General features: G+C 39.5%; 1 protein-coding gene across 6 annotated transcripts in view; it reads right to left on the bottom strand.

The window, feature by feature from the left end:
• Positions 1-18989, bottom strand: part of LOC134645088 (mitogen-activated protein kinase kinase kinase kinase 4) — a 99045-nt gene that overhangs the window by 42329 nt on the left and 37727 nt on the right. For all 6 annotated transcript variants that reach the window (XM_063498349.1, XM_063498350.1, XM_063498351.1 and 3 more), the window contains exon 3: positions 10716-10772. In XM_063498349.1, the coding sequence (XP_063354419.1) occupies positions 10716-10772 (57 nt within the window). The remainder of the gene's footprint in view (positions 1-10715; positions 10773-18989) is intronic.

The raw sequence follows: 18989 nt of genomic DNA, 5'->3' as shown, positions 1-18989 counted from the left end.
GTCCAAAAGAAAATCTAATAAATGTATACCTCTCCAAACAAACATGGAGACACAGCCTGTTTGGAGACACACGTTCAGGCACATAACAAGATCAAGTGATTATTTCTCAATCACGGTGACAAAGCTGGGTGACATTTGTTCCTGAGTGTTTTTGCTTCAGCTGAGCACGTGCGTTTGATCTAGCGACCCAACCGGGAGTGACATGACGTGACATTTTCTTTCGAATGGCGGCTGCTTGATAAGCAGGAGCGGCAGCCTGGACTCCTTAGTAAACTGCAGCAGCATCATATGTCCACAGAGGAAAGGTCCCGAGGAAGTGCTGGGCAAACTGTTTGGCTTTTCATATCGAGAAGATGGTGACATTTTAACATGAACACTGCTGATGTTGCAACTCTACTAATCATTCTCTTTATTGTTGTTGCACTCTGGTTGTGTTGCAATAAGATTGAGATTTGCTCTGTTTTATGGAGAATATATGCAGACATCCTTTTCCACACAATAATCCAGGTACATCTTCATACTACGACATATACAAGGTAGAAACTTGTCAATGACAGGGTTGGCCTCCAATAGAGACTGTATTGTACAAAATGATGATCATGCTTATGCTACTAGAAATTAGCAACTAAGATCATACGGTCATGTGGAAAGTGTCTACTGAGGACACAGATCAAAGTAGCCGAGGGTGATTTTCCCATAAACGTCCATACAAGCAGACCTATTTTTGCAAACATCAAAGTCCCTCCCGCTGGCTGTTTGAAAGAATCCAGGTTTAAGGCACATGATGTTCACTTTTTAGACCCAGAAGGCTACCACCACTTCATATATTTCATCTATAATAATACAGTGCTAGACAACAATTTTTGTGGTGACAGTTTGGGGACTTTCCACAAAGTAATGGTTGTCCTTCGCTGGTAAAGAGGAACTTCATCACTCTGCATAATGTGTCTGGATGCTCTTTACCCAAGAACTTTAACTAATCTGTAATCATACTACATTGTCTGTGAGTAATCTGGCAATCGGTTACTTAGCAAGTGATTCCATAATGCAGTGGTTGACAAATATACCTAACAAGAGAAAAACCCCTGCTCTTTGGAGTCAAGTCAGAAATCTTCCAAATCAAACATGTGGAGCGACCTTTGTGAAATAGTAGCCCTTATTACAGTTACTCATTAAACCACTTACTGCCTTTGTTTGATTACTTAAGTTTTTCCAAATATCCTCATACATCAGCGAGATGGACAGATAGGAAAAAAAACAGTAATATGTAATGCACATTTGCACATTGATCACCCAGCCTCGGTTTGAAAACAACAGAGTTTGAAGGTGGAAACGTCACGTTACTTGAAATTTGTGCAAGAGAAGAGCAAAAATGTGACGATGCAAACTATAGCTAGGCCACAAATAACCGTCAGGGTTTCCTCCAATGTATTATAAGTACCGTAACTCTGACCTGGGAGCATCAAGGATTTAAAAAAAAATTCTAATATGCTTTAATAATATATAATATAACATATTGTATGCTGTCACTTATTACATGTGTAAATGTTAACTATGATTCACGGCTCTCAGTGGTATAGGCTGTACACAGTGACTCACTGCACACGCAGAGATGCACTTAGGTCAATACAGCTCCTCTGTTCTGTCTGTACCACGCACAACATTAATTGAGCGTAATATTAAATTACCCCGAACCCTACAAGTACCTGTTTAACAACCTTTCAAGGTAACAATCCCCAGGCTATTTACTGCTGCAACCGGGATATCAAATCTCCCCAAACACCTGTAAATGTAACATTGCTAATGACAAGCTAGTATGGACTGACGCCTAAAGTTAAGAATTGGTAAAGAAATTCGAGATCAGACTATGGTGATCTCAACCACGAAGGCTTTGGTTTAACAGGTACGTAAAAGAAGCAATGAGTATGTTCATTAGATTAAAAAACACTAAGAAAAACAAGAACCCAGAGCCTGTAGTTTACAAATCAAATACATTTCTGCACTGAAGACACCATCTCACACTTTCAGATGATTTGCTACCAACAGAAAATCTTCTAACCAACATCACACTGTAGTTACACAAGAATAGTGGCCAATTCACCACTGGTTTTACTGCAACTGTAATAAAAATCTTCTTCCTACTCGCAAGTTAATGCCGCTTGATGACTGCCAAGACCTTTATATTTATCCCTGCAGGTAGCTACCTCACTCTGTTGGCTGTCAAATTCAACTTTCTTGTCAAAGGGGATAAGAGTGGCTTTTTATTTTAACGGCAGGTTCAATCTTATAAGTTGGCACTGGAAGAAATTAAAACGTGCACATCTTATCGAGAACTGCAGGAGCAACAAATGACAGGCAGCTGACGGCTGCTACCATTTCTGAATCCGACCCAGAAGTTAAAGGGCAGTTCTGCCAGACTTCAGCATTTAAAAGATAAGAGATGGGTTCACTGGCGACCCCATTGGGTAAATAAAAGCGAGCAGCTCAGTTTCACTATCTCTGATATACAGAACACCCAGTAAACATCACGTTTGGATAACTGACAGCGCACAAGTTCGTGATCACTTTAAAAGAAGATATTTTCACGCTGTCAGTCATGTGGACAGTATTTCAGAAGCAGTGTTTTTTTTAACTATTTAAATATTTCTGCACTTTAAGCAGCTTTTAAGTAAAGCTCTATATACTCTGTCACTTCCTGCAGCTAAAAATGAAAGCTAGTTTACGTTTAGCTTCCATTGGACAAGTTTTCTGATATTTATTTTTACTTTAACATGCTGAGAGTTTTTAAGGACTTCAGCAGGAGCTTTGACTGTCATAAAGATGATGGGGTCAGTCGGTCAGACAGCCAGCAAGCCAATCCCTTGAGTCACTGTCCATCAGGCAGCCCGCTGGTTACTGCTCCAGCCAGGCAGCCAGTCATTTGGCTAGGCAGGCAGCCAACCAATCAGTCAGAAAGCCAGCAAACCAGACTGCTGGCCAGCTAGTCCTTCTGTTAATCCACTCATCAGCAGCAGGCCCACAGTTAGCCAGCAGCCGTCCAGCTACTCACCCAGCAGGTGAGCCGGCCAACCTGTCAGTCAACCAATCGGTCAGTTAGATGAGTAAATTATACTTTGAAAATAAAAACAAAACTATAAAGGGTGCTAAAGGATGCAGAGAAAGTTCCACACAGACACCAGTACCATCTATGGTCAACAGAGCATCCCATCGCCCACAAAATTTCAGTCATGTGAACATTTTTTGTAACAACTGAGAATAATTACAGATGCAGAGACCAGAGTGAAGGCGGAGGAACGCAGCAGGAACATTCTTAAGCATTACCCAATATGGGACATGAATCACAGCTAAAACAGCGGCTAAAGGAGAGGAAGACGAGAATCCCCTAAACTGACAAAACACAACAGTGGTGGCATTTTCCTTATGTTACAGGCAGCACAGAGAAAAAGCTCAATACAACAATGCATCTATAACATGCACCTATTTTACACTAAAACGCAGCAAAGACATGACAGCAAAGATTTCAAATAAGGAATCTGAAATCACTTTTATTGATTCTGTACGTTAAATTTTTTGATTCTACTTTATTTTTTTAAAAATTTGCCAGAACCAGCTAATCAAATGCATGCGATCTTTAAGCACTCACGCTTGCCAAAGTATTATTATTATCATCATTTACACATTATTATTTATATCATAACAACATTACTATAACCTTCGATAAATGATCAAAACAATTAATCTACAGTCAAAATTGGTGGTGATTAATTTGATATACAGTTATGAATGAATTGGCATCATCATCATCATCATCAACGTCAGTTTGTCCAAATCAGAAAGCATAGTATGGACTCAATGAATGCAACTCAGAAGACACATAAACTGTGTGTCTTCTGTGTGTGTGTGTGTGTGTGTGTGTGTGTGTGTGTGTGTGTGTGTGTGTGTGTGTGTGTGTGTGTGAGTGAGTGAGTGAGTGAGTGAGTGAGTGAGTGAGAGAGAGGGAGAGAGAGAGAGAGAGATGGGATGAAAAGCAGAAAGGAGCCTGGATGTCAGGACACAGCTGCTTTAACGAGCAGATGACATCACCCCCTCTCTTTGTGTCACATGTTCACCGTGTCTCCTTCTCTCCATCTTGTTTGCACATTTATCCTGTCCACCCTCTGTCCTCCTTGCAACATCACTTCCAGTTGTCCTCTATAATGACTCTACTCTTCCCATCCCGTCATTACGCGCCTCACCTCGGCCTCTCTTTTTCACTCTCGCCATCTCTCGCTCTCTGTCTCACTTTCCCTGATTTGTAGTCAGTCCTTCAAAACAAGGCATCCTGAAACTACTCATTATCATTCCAGGGCATGAAATGGTGGGGAGACTCTGTTGCAGCCATATTGCTTCTAAAGTATGACAGCACACAATTTGAGCAGCGCTAACAGAACTACCGACCCAGGGGAGCAGACAGCCGCAAAATGGAAGCATAATGGAAAATGGAAGCAGAGTAGCAGGGAGACTTCTTCAGAGGCCAAAAAAGGTTGACATCCCTCTAACAGACAACCGGGAACATGGAGAGACTTGTTCCAGGCATTACTGGGTTGGCTGTCATATCTGAAAATGCCCCATGTGGATTCCTCATATATGAAGAAGGGTGATAGAGGGACAAAATCCACAGTATTAAAGTCTTACAAATGCATTTTCAATTTCTGCGTAAACTAACACTGTGGCTCAGCAAAGAAACACTTTGAGAGAAGACGAGAGCTAAAAAGGCTGAAAGGTTGAAAGATCCCAATTTGATTCATCTCACTTTTAGCTTTGCTGAAATTAAAACTTTGTTGGAATTGGATTTATTTTACAAATTCTGCTTTAAACTGGTCTTTGATGTTAGAAAATATGAAACAATTGAGTTACATACACTGATTTATCATAGTACATGTTATCAGTCTTTAAAAATGATCCTAGATTGAACATGAATAGTCTTAACCAAAGATATTCTAGATATTTCAGTGAATAAGTGAAAATGCTGACTTTTGGTAGCACTGAAAGTTGTTTCAAAGGTTTTCAGTTTTAACTACTTGGGAATATCTGCATCAGTTTGTATGGGAATCCTTCAATGATGTTGATGTTTCACTCTGAAGTGACGAGCTAAGTTTTCTCAAACCAGAATCAAGTTTTTTTGTTGAACACATCCAAACTGGAGGAACGATTTCAGAAACTTAAACTCAAAGGTTCAAACTTGAAATTCAGTGTAACAGGTTTTATATTGCCAGACATTTCAAAATGTTTTATTATGTCATTCACTCTTACTGCGCCTTCCACACCTTCCCACATTCACACCTCTGAGTGTACAGGGAGCAGTGGGAGAGGGAGGTGAGTGAGAGGAGAGAGAAAGAGCTCTCTTTCAGTTCACGCACAAAATTTACAGAGACAAAAGGATGCGAGGAAAATGTCTAGAATAGTAATTTATTTCCCGAGGGAAGCAAAAGGCAGAGAGAAACATGCTTGCTGTGGAGTTTTTCCTCTAATCAAGATTGATTTTTTCCCCCCATTAAATTCCAAGTCCTGCTGTATTACATCAAGTCAACAGCAGCAGTGGGAGATGCAGAATGCAGCCATGCTGCAGCTACAATTCCCTCTCTACCTCTTCCGCTTTCTTTCCAATTTCCTATAAGGGATGATGATGACTTCATTCCCTCTGTCAGTTCTCTCACGCTTTCCCTCATTTCGCAAACAAAATAGAGGTGGTGGCTGGTGAAAGATGGTGAATGATGGAAACGGGGAGAACACAATGGGCATATTTGTGCCAGAAACTGGAAGAGCAGGGGTGAAAACACAAGCGAGGATGAGAAATTTAAGGAAAAAAAGAGCATAAAATGCAAGGAGACGACTGATGAAAGAATCTTGAGAATGGATGTGAGTGAGCCTGCAAGCAGTGATAGCCCCTCCCATAATCCCACTGCACTTTACATGAACCTTCTCTGGAGGAAAGGGGGGGGGGGCATTATCACTGATTTCTTCCCCTTATCTGAGCTTACTCTCTTATTTAATCGACAAACATCCAAAAATACTTCTTCCAATTAATCATACAGCTGTACTATGGGGACAGACATTCCTAATACGCAGCATCGGTACTGCTTTTCTATCTAAACTTAAACAGACTGCAAAAATAAGGATTCCTGCACAGGAGACATTAAACTGACGGACATTAAACTGCCAGTTGCTTTGGATGAACAAAGTCACCAGTGTGGCATTACTGGTCTGAAGTAAAGCACAAGGTTAACTCTGTTGAAAACAGGGATCAACAAACACCAGAGTTGCCACCTGAAAGCATTACCACCCAGTAAAACACAAACAGAAAAAAAAAGAAAAAAAAAGAAACAGCAATTACAGCTGTCTCGGGAAGCAACACACTGTACTGTCTCCAGCACGGCACACTACAACAAAAGCACATCCACACTTCTAAAACGATGTAATAGCATTTTACAGGCATCACAATCACAAGAAACTGCATGTTGCAGAGAAGCCTGCATACACCATCTCTCTCAGTCTTAAGCACAGGAAGCAAGCTCAGGCTAATTTCCTCAAAACTAAATGAACAAAAAAACTGTGGTAAACAGTTTCAACCCTTTTGGAGAAAAGGATGCTGTATTTCAATGCTGTGCATAAATGTGCACATAAAAGGCACGAGTACTGCTCCACTTGCAGAAACTTCTATTTTATCATGTAAAAGCCAGGAGGAAGAGAAATCTATGTTAATGCCACTTTGACTGGTTTAGAAAGAACTACAATTATATCTGAACAGCAAGAATCTTTAATGTCTGTTTTCATCTTATTCACTCTGTGGGAGATGGAGAGGAAGAAACAGATGTTTCTAGTCAAAACAAAAGCTTCAATTAAATTAGTTTTACCTGTTATAACCAGAACCAACTGTGAATCTGTGTGTTAAACGCTGGTTTAGCTTGCACAGCTCTACCACATTAGCCCAAATAAAAGACAGTGTTTCTGGGGTTTCAGAGGTTTGCAAGTCTGTGTTGAAGCTATTTGTAAAATTGGTACTGCAAATAAATATTTAGTTATAATTGATTTATTCTTCAATATTCTTTATTGTTAGCAGAAGTAAAACAACAACAAAAATGCTCATAACAGATCTTTAAAGTGCAAATCGGCACCCTTAAATTGCCTTTATAGTCCAACCAATCAAAACACAGACATTTTATGACTTTAAAAAGGTTACATTCTTTCTGAAGCAGTCAAATATGAGTGAATGTTGCTAAAAACAAAGTCTAAGAATAATACAATTATCAAACCAGAAAAATATGAAGTAATATGAAAATCTCTGTATGCAGCCCTGGAAGTTCAGCTGAGCACAGCCTGAGGAAATTTGTTTTAGCCTCAAGAAATCATGCATGCTGTTTATTGCAAAAGACGTGGTGCCAATAAGGAGCTGATGAAAGTTATTAAGTTACAAAGGCAATTTAGCTCTGCTGTAACCTTCACATTATGACAATTTGCATGAAATCAACATTTTAGTTTACAGTTATACCACTGATCTTTAGCGGCCTATTTTTTCACATTCTCAGTCTTTTAATGGGGTATTTAAAGGTTTCACAGAAACTTTAAAGCAACTGAGGCTCAGAATGACTTGCTTATATCATAAAGCCCAACCTTGTACACTGTTACTCTATAGCCCTACTGTTTTCATAAGTGTCCATTTTTCACTCTCTCTCCCACACTCTATACAGAATAGGAAGTGGTATGTGGGTCAGAGCACATATGCAGAGATGAGCACAGGGAATCGAGAGCGGCCCCAGAAACACACACACATAGGAAAGAAGATGTATAAATGGGAGATTTTCCATCCATGACACGTGAGTGCATGAAAGCTCCTGTGCTTCCCATCATGTCTCTCACAGACACACACAGACATACATATGCATATATACAGTAACTGTTATACTGAATTTGCGTACATGTGCAGTATCTCAAGTTTTCCCAATGCAAACTTCCTCTGCCTGACAGTCATTCTTGGCCGGTGTCCAGCCAAACAGACTGTGTTTATTTTCTAAAAATGTCTGAAACCGTGTGGAAAAGGGACCACTCAAAACATTTTGGTGGAACGGGAGGAAAAAAAGTAACTGCCAAGACTCCTCAACATGTGTATTTCTCTTCAGTGATTCATCTTGTATGAATACATAAACATGTCACCATCAAATGCTCTTGATCCTTCCTCGTTCCCTTCTTTTTGATCTCTGAGGCTGGATATGTAGATTTGTTCCTGCAGGCTACAGAGTTACACCCCGAGCTCGTGATTGCCGCTTTTAATGTTTTACCGTGAACTAGATTTTTCAAAGGCAACTCCAATATGCGGCATGTGAGAGCCCAGATGTGCTGAAGCTGTAGAGTAAGAGCCTTATGTTTGTTGAGAATTCTGCCATGGACTGTATAACCCAAACTGCTTCCAGACACTGGTTTCCAGCTGCTCCTGCGTCATGATTATCCAGAGCCAGCAATTGATTGTTTGTTGTAATCTTTTTGTTTACTGATCAAAACTGTCAAATAGGCCAGAATACTTTGAATAATGTTGCACTAATACGAATCTGACTTTAAAAACAACACAAAAAACTTTTTTTTTTAAGAATTTCAGGATAACTATTTATAATGTATTAACAGTGCTATACAAAAGTCTTAAGCCACCCTTTATGTCTTTATATTTTTGCTTAGATATAGTATTGTGTATTATATAGTAATACACTATAATAGTTTCAACAATTCTAATAAACTTGAAAGTCAGTATTTGGTATGACCACCTTTATTCTTCAGCACGTCCTGCACTCACTGCATTGACAGTGTGTTTGGGATCACTGTCATGCTGAAAAATGAAGCTGTTGCTAATCAGATGATTTCCAGATGGTATTGCACGGTGGATCATAATCTGACTGCACTTTTCTGCATTCACACGTCCATCAATGTTGACAAGATTCCCAACACCACTGGCTCAAATGCTGTCTTGTCCATAAACATGACAGCCTCTGTCATGTTTATGGACAAGACACTCACTGTTGTACCTCTGTCTGAGTGGCCATGTCTGAAGAATACTTTGAAAGACCCTCCCCTAAAGGATCATCAAAATATGCTGGCAATATGTCCCTATTGCTCTCTTGTAACACGAGAAAAACAAATTTTCTTAAGGTATGTCAAACTGCGCCATCTCAGTCTGCTACACTGCTTCCATTTATGGTGCACATAATGTTGTGCTTTAAAGCTTTTTCCTGTAAACAGCCTTCCAGATTCTGAGTGGAACCACGTTTCAGACAGCCCCGCATAAAGACGCTGACTTTAACACTGTCACTTTCATCCATAACTCAGAGGTGGTCCCACAAGTTAACTTGGGAGGTGTTACAGAATGATTGAATAGATAATTAAAATTAAATACTCAACAACAACAAAAATCAGTGGCTGAAACACTGTTTCTTTTCTTTCTATTTCAGAACTAACTGATACTACAACATTTCTGATGTCTCTAACAGTCCTGGAGGCTGATTACAGCACTACCTTCTTTGTTACAAATGAGCTCTTATTATCACAGAGGACCAGTTTGAACAAGGATACTGGCCTAAAGAGTGGGATGCACATTAGATAGTAAGTCTTTAGAGATACAGATGAAACCAGCAGGGTCCTGAAAGGCAGACAGTACAATCCTCTTCAGTGTGACAGTTAACCCAGATTAAAGCTCTGTTGGTACACTCATTCCTCTTTAAGCCATCTGCAGGAATATTTTTCTTCTTGGCTCATTTGGCCATTGATTCAATGATAAGTAAAAAAAAAACAAAAACCAAAAAACCAAAACAAAACATCAGCATGAGGTTACTTTAATAACATTTTCTGCTTGTATACACATTAAGGAACACAGAACTAAACAGGCAGAAATAGCCCTCTGGGGCCCAGTTTAACTCTGTGGATCTCAAAACATTTACATGCACGAGTCTAAAATCATCATTAGCTAAAGTGCCCTGAGAGAAGTGAAAAATCTGTTTGCTTCAAACGTGACCTCCTCAAAGTTCATCTAATGAACAGAGAACACTGTTAAGAGTGATGGAAGCTATGTGATTATATTCCTGACTATTTTTGGAGAGAAAATATTGACATGAGGGTGTGGAATGGAGAGAGGGTGTGGAGTGGGGAAACGGTTTGGTGTTTATCTTGTATGCTTCAGAAAAGCTATTTATTCCATCACATGCAATAAAATTTCGTCTGGAATCAATTCCAAATATGCAAAGTACTAAAAGCACTAATGTGCCAACTTCCGCGTGCAGTAGGTTTCATGATCAGGGCCTACTAACTTTAAACAGGTGTCTGCTTGCAGTTAGAACCAAATCAAATTTCCCTCACAAGACCCCTTTCCAGCACCAAATCCCACGTATTTATCTGTGTTCCTGTATAATTTGTTTTCTGGATTGACACAATGACAATTTTCATCATTTTATCTATATAAAAATTTATTGGCTGACAATTGCTAAGGCAGGTATTCCTATAGTCCTACAGCCACTGTATCTGTTTCAGTGGAATATAGCTGTTTCTGTAACAGCAGAATAATTTTACTTCATTCAATCCTTCTCGTGACAGCCGTGCAGGATTTAACAATCCCACAGTGCAGTAGTGGTTTAGCTGGGATTCAAACCTGATTAAAGACAACAAAAGATTACAAGCGCATGCTGATAGGTGTTACTGACCTCGGTGACGTCCATGACCTTGATGGCCGCCAGCTGTCCCGTCTTAACATGTCGACCCTGCAAAGAAACACAGGAGAGAGGAGAGATGAGCAAAGTGGAAATCTGTATTTTTCTGCATTGTGAACAGCAGTTACCAGTGTTTGTAATTAAAGTGTAAACTTGGTTATAGGACAATTAAGAGCACAATGTGACAATAAAAGTTGCCGTTTTATTGAAGGCCAAGTATATGACTATGCAAATTGATGGTAGTGTCCAAGGCTGAGTACACATGGAGGTTTATTCAGCCGTTCCAAAAAATAAAAACCACATTTATAACAAGTTATTTGTCTCTACAATAGCGTGGAGAGTCACAGGCAATAATCCAAACCTTTATCATTTCCAAACAGGCTGAGCACAGTGTTTCCAACGTGGACTGGTGCAAAGAATTAAAACAGTAAACTCATTTTATCCAGGCAGAGCAAACACAGTCTGAACAGCTTTTCCAAATTTAAAGGACATAAACAGTGTGAAATAGTATGTGACCTGAAAGAGGCAATAATGATACCATGCTTCACTACATGTGTGAGTAACTAGCCTGCAGCTCCACCATACTGCATGCACGTTTTTCATAATTTCAGAATGAATGTGACAAAACATGCAATAGCCTTGCACAATGTTGCATGAGTACCATTTTTTTTAGAACAGAAGTTATTGCCAATAATTGTTGAGATAACTGCAACCTTGTGGTCAAAGCAGTATTATCTCATTCTTGAGAGGCTTTCAGAAATACTTTGAGACTTTGTAAAATTCAGTACCAAAAGTATATAACAGAAAAATGAAGGAGGCTTTAATTGAGCTAGAAGCTGGAAATAGATTATATGCTAACAATAATTTTTGGTCGCAAACTAGCATGTAGCAATTTTTGTTTTTTAATACCCTGTAAAAATTAAACCAATAGTTTATTTTAAAGATATTGTGAAGAATTCACTTTTTATAGACTTTTTTAAATATTTCATGCCAAGCAAAAAATAATTTCTCTGAAAGACTAAAAAACTAACTTGGGTACATCTAAAAAAATCTAACATTACATGGTAGCATTTGCTCCAAAGCCCCCTAAATTAATTTAGCGTTAGGGCCACTGGGAAAGAAAAAAAAAAAAGTGGGCATGTCTTTTTTTTCTTCTTCTTCTTTTCCAGAATTCTGAGAAAAAAGTCAGAATTTAAAAAAAAAGAAAAAAGTCTGACTTTAATGTCAGAATTCTGACTTTTTTTTCTCAGAATTCTGGAAAAGAAGAAAAAAAACCCAACTTGCCCACTTTTTTTTTTCCAGTGGCCCTAATCCTCTTCCGTAGAAAACAACTAATAAATACTCACACTGACAAATACTAATGGAGCACTAGCTACTCGAGCAGTTTAAAAAATAGACTGTAAAATTTAAATTTTAACCATTTGGAGAGCTAAAATTTCCAGTTCACCATGAAAAGAACAAAAATTACCAACATATTTTTCAGGTAAAAAATTTGCAAAAGAACACACCGTTCAAGTAGTTTTCAGATGCCAGAATAACACCCACAGAACAAAGCTTATTCTCACACTAGCCTACATAGCATTACAGGAAAGGTACACAGCTGTTACAGCCTGAACAAGCAAGCACTTTTGAATACAGCAATGGTGTAGAGATAAACAAACTCTTCCAGGAACGACAAACACAGAAAGGGAAAAATTTGAGATGATGCAATGCTTTATGACTGTATTATGTGTGTAGTGTCTGTGTGCGTCTGATCGGGTTTCCTTTGTGAAGGAAGGCGCTGTGACACCTGAACCACTAGCCCCAACGACTGAGTGATGAGAGATTAACCCATTTCAGTTTAGCCAAGGGGGGCGTGTGCGTGTGTGTATGTGTGTGTGTGTGTGTGTGTTTGTGTGTAGGGCTGACGAAAAAGGTCAAGGCTGATGGAGACAGCAAACTGCAAAACTGACAGGAGAACAAATCTCTGATGGTGCTTTTTGGTGGGGACTATTGAGTTACACTACGGAACACAATAAAGGATAAAGGAGGACTCTGACTTTTCTATAGTACTAGATTTCGATATTCTGTTATTTTGTGACCTTTACTTTATGCCTTCTTGTGGTAATGTGGCTCTTATCTCTAAATCTTAAACCTTTCTCTTTATATAATCTTAACAAAATATTATCATAAGAGAAATAAAGGACAAACAAATGAGAAATAAACAGATGTTTTTAAATGCAGAGAGGAGATAGAATATTAACGTAGTACATTACTGAAAATGCTGAGAATGAAGTAGCTACTAAACATTACTGTAGAGCATATGTAAATGGTCAAAACAGTCAAGCTGTTTTGACCATTTACATAACGTGACATAATTTTAAAAAGACTTTTGTTGCTTAAATGTAGCCCAATTTAGGTTCAATAAGCCCCACATACATTCTAGCACACGAATTAACTATAAAAATGTTTACTTTATTTTCTCCAATGAATATAAACTTCGACCATCAGTTACATTAAAAAAAATTACATTTTGCAACACACTGGCGAGTCAACCACTTTGTTAAATCCATCACCAATACTGTGATGCACCAGAAACTTTCTTGTGAATGTTTGGATGCTAGCACGCTGCTGCAGTGGCCTGTAGTTTGCATAGAAGATGTGAATTTATCTGCAAAAACTCGTTAACTACTAACTGAGCGATACAGAAACTTCCAGAAAGTCCAAACTTTTACTTTGAACGAAAATGTCTCTATTAGCCTCCATCAAGCTTAAGTATCTATCTTACTGCAGTGCTGCTGAGTCAAACGTTTCTAAGCCATGACACAACCACACTGCAGGTTTTCTCTATGTACTGATGCACACAAACTAACCACCACTAACAAATGCTCTCACCAAGGAGATTTGCAGGCACAAAAGTATAAGAACCCTCACTATTCCCCCGGCTTACTGCCTCCTCAGTGTGACCTCACCACCTGCACTTCAGACTTTGCATTTCTTTTTCTCCGAGCCATGTTTAACAATTTGCTGCTAAAGAGAATAGTAGGTAGGGTACCAGCCCATTTTAGCTGATGATGCAGTTTGTAAAGGCGACAGGATGTGCCACACACACGCACACACAGCAAATACTTATCTTATATTAACTCCCTGACAAACAATGGAAACTCAAGCAGACACACACCTTACATTCCCCATACACTCACACACCCCGAGGCTCAAAGATTGTATAGAAGTTGTGTAGATACTGATGAAATCATGACACTAATGTGTGAGAACATATGCATCTTTTTACACCCTGAGGTTTTGTTGCATACAGTTAATGTGTAAATATGAAAAAATATAATTATGACTGTGTGTGTGTGTGTGTGCGCGCGCGAGTGTGTGATGACATGATGAAATAATTTGGTGAAGCTGTTCTTCAAAGTAAGTAATTAATAAAAGGACACAGACTAAATTATTAACAAATTTCTACGCGTCTGCATCACTCGCCTTTGCATGTGAGAAAGGTGACCTCAGCACAGCACAGACTGTTATAATTACAGCCCCCCCCCCCCCGCACTAGACAAGCATACAACGGTTAAAAGATGACATCATCTTCTTCCCCGATTCTTTTGTTCAAAAACGAGACACAGATATACACACACACCTGGCCTTTATGAAAAACCAAAAGACAGAAGAAAAAGCCAGAAGGAAGAATCATCAGTCTTTGGAAATAACAAAGACTTCCAGAGAGGAAGAAAAAGAAATTAGATGTTCACACAGGCTGTCCAGTTCTGCAACAATATCTAAACATGTGGTTCTAAAAGTAGACCCTTAAAATTGCCTCAAATCAAATCTGCTTGTAGGCCCATCTGAAATGATTTACTTAAAGGATCCTGTGTTGTGTCCATTTACGTAGCTCTTGAGGCAGAGTCCAAGAAGAAGTGGACAACATTTCAAAAAGCACAAGTGAAATGTTTCAGTGATTTTAACTCTCAGTTTCACTCCACTATAAAGCATTTCTTCGTCTGTAAAGATGATGGTCTTTTCCACAGCAGTGGAAAAACTCAAAAACCACCAATGTCACAAACAGAAAACATGAGCAGCCCATGTTTCAGAGTAGTCTATATACTTTTAACACTGCCCCCTACTGACAGTCCACAGCTTCAACATACAAACGCAGGTCTTTAAGGCCTAGCGGAAGCACTCATGGACGTCTGAGCTTCAGGTTTTTTGTTTTGTTTTATTTAGATAAAAACTGAAACATGCTAAACTACTGAGATCAAGATTCATTGTGCTAGCCCCAGCATCTCCAGTGTTGGTAAGATTGAGTCACTGCACAGATGAAACACATTCAAAGAGAAAAGAAAAAATCCCTGCCGAAGGTTAAGACAGTTTATATATAGTTTGAATGCTCATATCACTGCCTGTAGGATGCAGTAATAATGACACTGGATTTTAGGGGTGAAAACATCAATTACTGCCTTAGTAGACACTCAGGCATATATTAATTTGGCAAACTTCCAGTTTAGACCTTTAGAGACAATGGTTTTTTCATTTCAGCACATAAATCGTCACAAAAGATGACGATTTACCAAGCTTTACTCGTTGGGTATAAACCATATGGTTTTTAGCACTTAAATCAAAACTGAAAAAATAAAAACATTATGACTGCTGCTGCTTTTTTTCCTCCTAGAACAAAAGAAGATTGAAGGGGAACATTAAAGTTCAGTCAATCCTTCATTCTGCTTTTTAAGAGCCCTTTATTGCCTAACTATGAATGCAAATAGTACAGTTACTGAAACTCTCTGTTAACACCTCCCAGCTGACTCCATGCCCAATTCAAACATGATATAATCTTTCTGTCATCCGACTCTCCCATGACTAGCACCGTGATCTATCCGTTCAACGCTCAGTCAATTCTCTGTGTGGGATGTTTGGACCAGAGTTTCCTTCATCATGGAAAAGCCTGCAGGGCTTAGGAAGTGGAGAGGAGCTGGTTTCAGCAATGAAGTTCGGCTCATATTTTCTTAACAAGTTTTTCAGACAGCCTTAAGGGAACTTTTGCAAGTTTGAGATAACAATACACCCTTGGTTTGGGAGCTTTTTTACATGGATGTACTGTGTTACCCCATTTCCATTAAAGGTGTTTTGGTGCCAGTGTCCAATCTTAAACTGGTTCTATGCAGTTCCAAAGACTGGGGATGCCAAAAGAGCTTGCACAATTTAAGAGGCAATCAGTAATGGCTTTACATTCATATACTCATTGATAAATATAAAAGTAGGTAATTAGCAACAATCATCAAAGATGAATGAGCACCATGACAGATGAAGAGTCGCAGCCTGACCTTTAGGGATTCCTTCACTCTCATTGTTCATCTCTCCAACCAGAACCCACCAATGGTTTAATGAGGACCTGACCCTAGAGTTCACAAGGATCATTCAGGTAGTGTGACCTTTGACCTCAAGCTACAACTTCAAGGGGCAAGGGATCCAGGTTATTTTCACTGAAGTGAAAAGCTATGTCCACATAGAAGGCCTGGTGTTTACAGGACATTTGCTCCATCTGTTTCCACAAATGATGTGTCAAGGCAAGGTAACCAGATGTAGGTCATCCTCATTGTACAAGTGCTTAGTCCCAACACACATCCCCTCTACTTACAGACAATAAATAAAATCTGAGCTTAAAAAAAAAGCTTCAGGTCATGTTTAGAAAGTTGACGATTATCTGTTGGATACACTGACATACATATACCATAGGCCTGCACAATAAATTGAAAATTTATTGTCATCGCGATATCAGCCTGTGCGATGGGCCCATTGCAAAAGACGGCATAAACTGCGATAATTGGGTACCTTAAAATGTTTACACACGTGCTTTAAAGAATTTACCAATCAAAGAAACCCCTTTACACATTTAACCAGTCGAATAGAGCCCTTCACGGTATTAACCAATCAAATGGATTAGAGACCCGCCTCCTACGTAGGTGGGGAGCGAACAACGCTGCATTAACGAGTCAGAGTTGTAATGGCTGAGAGCGAGACGCGTGACGAGAACGCTCCTGACTATGAACTCGTGGCTAAAAAATTAAAAAAAAAAAAAAAAAATAGTACCTCGCTTATTTGGAGGTACTTTGGATTTGATAAAGACGACGTTCTCCAAACACAAGTACTCTGTAAAACTTGCTGAACACTCGCGGCAACCACCAGAGGAAACACGACTAATCTCCACCATCATCTTCAATACAACCACAGAGAACTGTTTGAAGAGTTCCAGAAAGACAGGGCTAGCCAAACAAAGGTTGCTAATGTTAAGATAAAAGAGCGCAGCAGTCCAACAGCCATCTCTGTATCAGAGTTTTTCAAGTGGAACTCCTTATGAGAAAACGTCGAAGCGGTACAAAGAAATAACAGAGGCCATTACACATTTTTTGGCTAAAGACATGATGCCTATAAATACAGTTAGCAGAGAGGACTTCACTAGTCTGATACATAAAGTGGACCGGAGATACCGCATCCCCTCACGAAACTACTTTTCCCATGTCGCCATTCCACAAATGTACGAAACATGCCGCAAGACCGTCACGTTTGAACTGAGCCAAGCTGAAAACTACGCAAGCACTACAGACCTATGGTCAAGTCGTACAACGGAACCATATATGAGTTTCACAGTGCACTTCCTCACCGAAGACTTTGAACTGAAAACACGGTGTCTAGAGACTGTGTATTTTCCAGACTCTCACACTAGTGAAAATATAGCCCATGTATTACGTGAGGTGCTAGCCTGCTGGGATCTTAAAAAAGACCCAAAATTTTTTATGGGGACAATGTTTCAGTGCACTTTGTTGCTACACTGCTAATACAGTAGCTTTCTTTAAATAAAACTGTTGCAGTAAAACGGAAATTATGTATTCTGGGGTTTTTTTGTTTTGCTATTTATTTTATCGCAAGTCATATCATTATCGCAATGTTGATCACAGTTATCGCACATCGCAGGTTTTCTTAATATCGTGCAGCCTTAATATACCGGATGCTCATTTATCAGACGGTTACTTATTTCAACTTCCCTGAAATGACTTTCTGCAGGTTGAACACCTTAAAAGTGCACGCAAGAGAGATGGAAAGTCACACGGGCTTCTGTAAGCAAGAAAGCATGAGTTCTCAACCCACTGGACCCTGTAATCCTCCTAACAGAGAACATTGTTCTCTGTTCTCACTGTGCTACATTACAATAAAACATAAAAGTATCATTTTTTACAAGTGCCCACACAAAATAAGCTTAAAGCTGAAGAAGTTTTACTGCAGAGCGTGCATGCTGCTTTCTCGTGGCTGCCCTTTACCCTTGCAAAATAAGACCACGCTCTAGATTTCCTGCCTCATATACGTGGGCTTATCACAAACTAGAAACCACAGGGACCAGCAGACTGTGACCGAGCACTACCACTTCCTGTCAGGTTTAAGATATTTTTTGCCCTATAACCAATAAAAACACATCTCTTATCATTGATTGACATCTGTTTGACTATTAGTGAGCAGCTCAACTACTGTGTGACTTTTGCCACAAGAGTGTTGCATCAATCTAATAATCCAAGCACCAACTCAACACACCAATTATTTCACTGACTTTTTGTTTGTTTAGTTTTTTCCCCCTGTTGCTTTTTTATGGGGGGGGGGGGGGAAATCTGGTTTTACATTTTTTTCCAGCTGCTGCTTGGAAACGGCGGAAGTCTGGAGAGATATAAAGAACAGCGAAGATGAGCAAGACGAGGCTGGGAATCAGAGGGTTAGAAGACGAGGAAAAACAAGAAACAACAACATGAGTTGATGAGTGTGTGTGTGTGTGTGTGTGTGTATATTACAGATAGAAGCCAGATAGAATTAAGACAAGGGGGGGAAAGAAACTGCGCGACTTCCCCCTTAAGGAAATGCCAGGGAAGTGGAGTCATTTTAGAGCCAACACACACACACACACACACACACACACACACACACACACACACACACACACTACAATTTGTTGTCAACTGTACTCATAGTGCATGTTTATCTTTAATCTGAATATATACCTGATTTTACTGGGCATGAGTGTGAGTGTGTGTGCGCATGCATGATCTGTTTCAGGACAACGCGTCCTTTATTGTGCCCCTCTGAGCTTTCGGGGCATAGAGAAGAAGCCAGGTGCAAGCTTTAGTGCAAACACAAATACTTTCACAAACACATTCACATGCACAGATGCACAGAGAAACCCCCAAAACAAACACACACATATAGAAAGATGTGCACAGACAAACACCCTGCCTATTTCTGCAG

This window comes from Pelmatolapia mariae, linkage group LG16_19, assembly GCF_036321145.2.
Source record: "Pelmatolapia mariae isolate MD_Pm_ZW linkage group LG16_19, Pm_UMD_F_2, whole genome shotgun sequence".
In the NCBI taxonomy this organism is placed as follows: Eukaryota; Metazoa; Chordata; class Actinopteri; order Cichliformes; family Cichlidae; genus Pelmatolapia; species Pelmatolapia mariae.
Note: the sequence above shows the minus strand (reverse complement) of the source record. Positions and strands in the feature narration are given on the sequence as shown.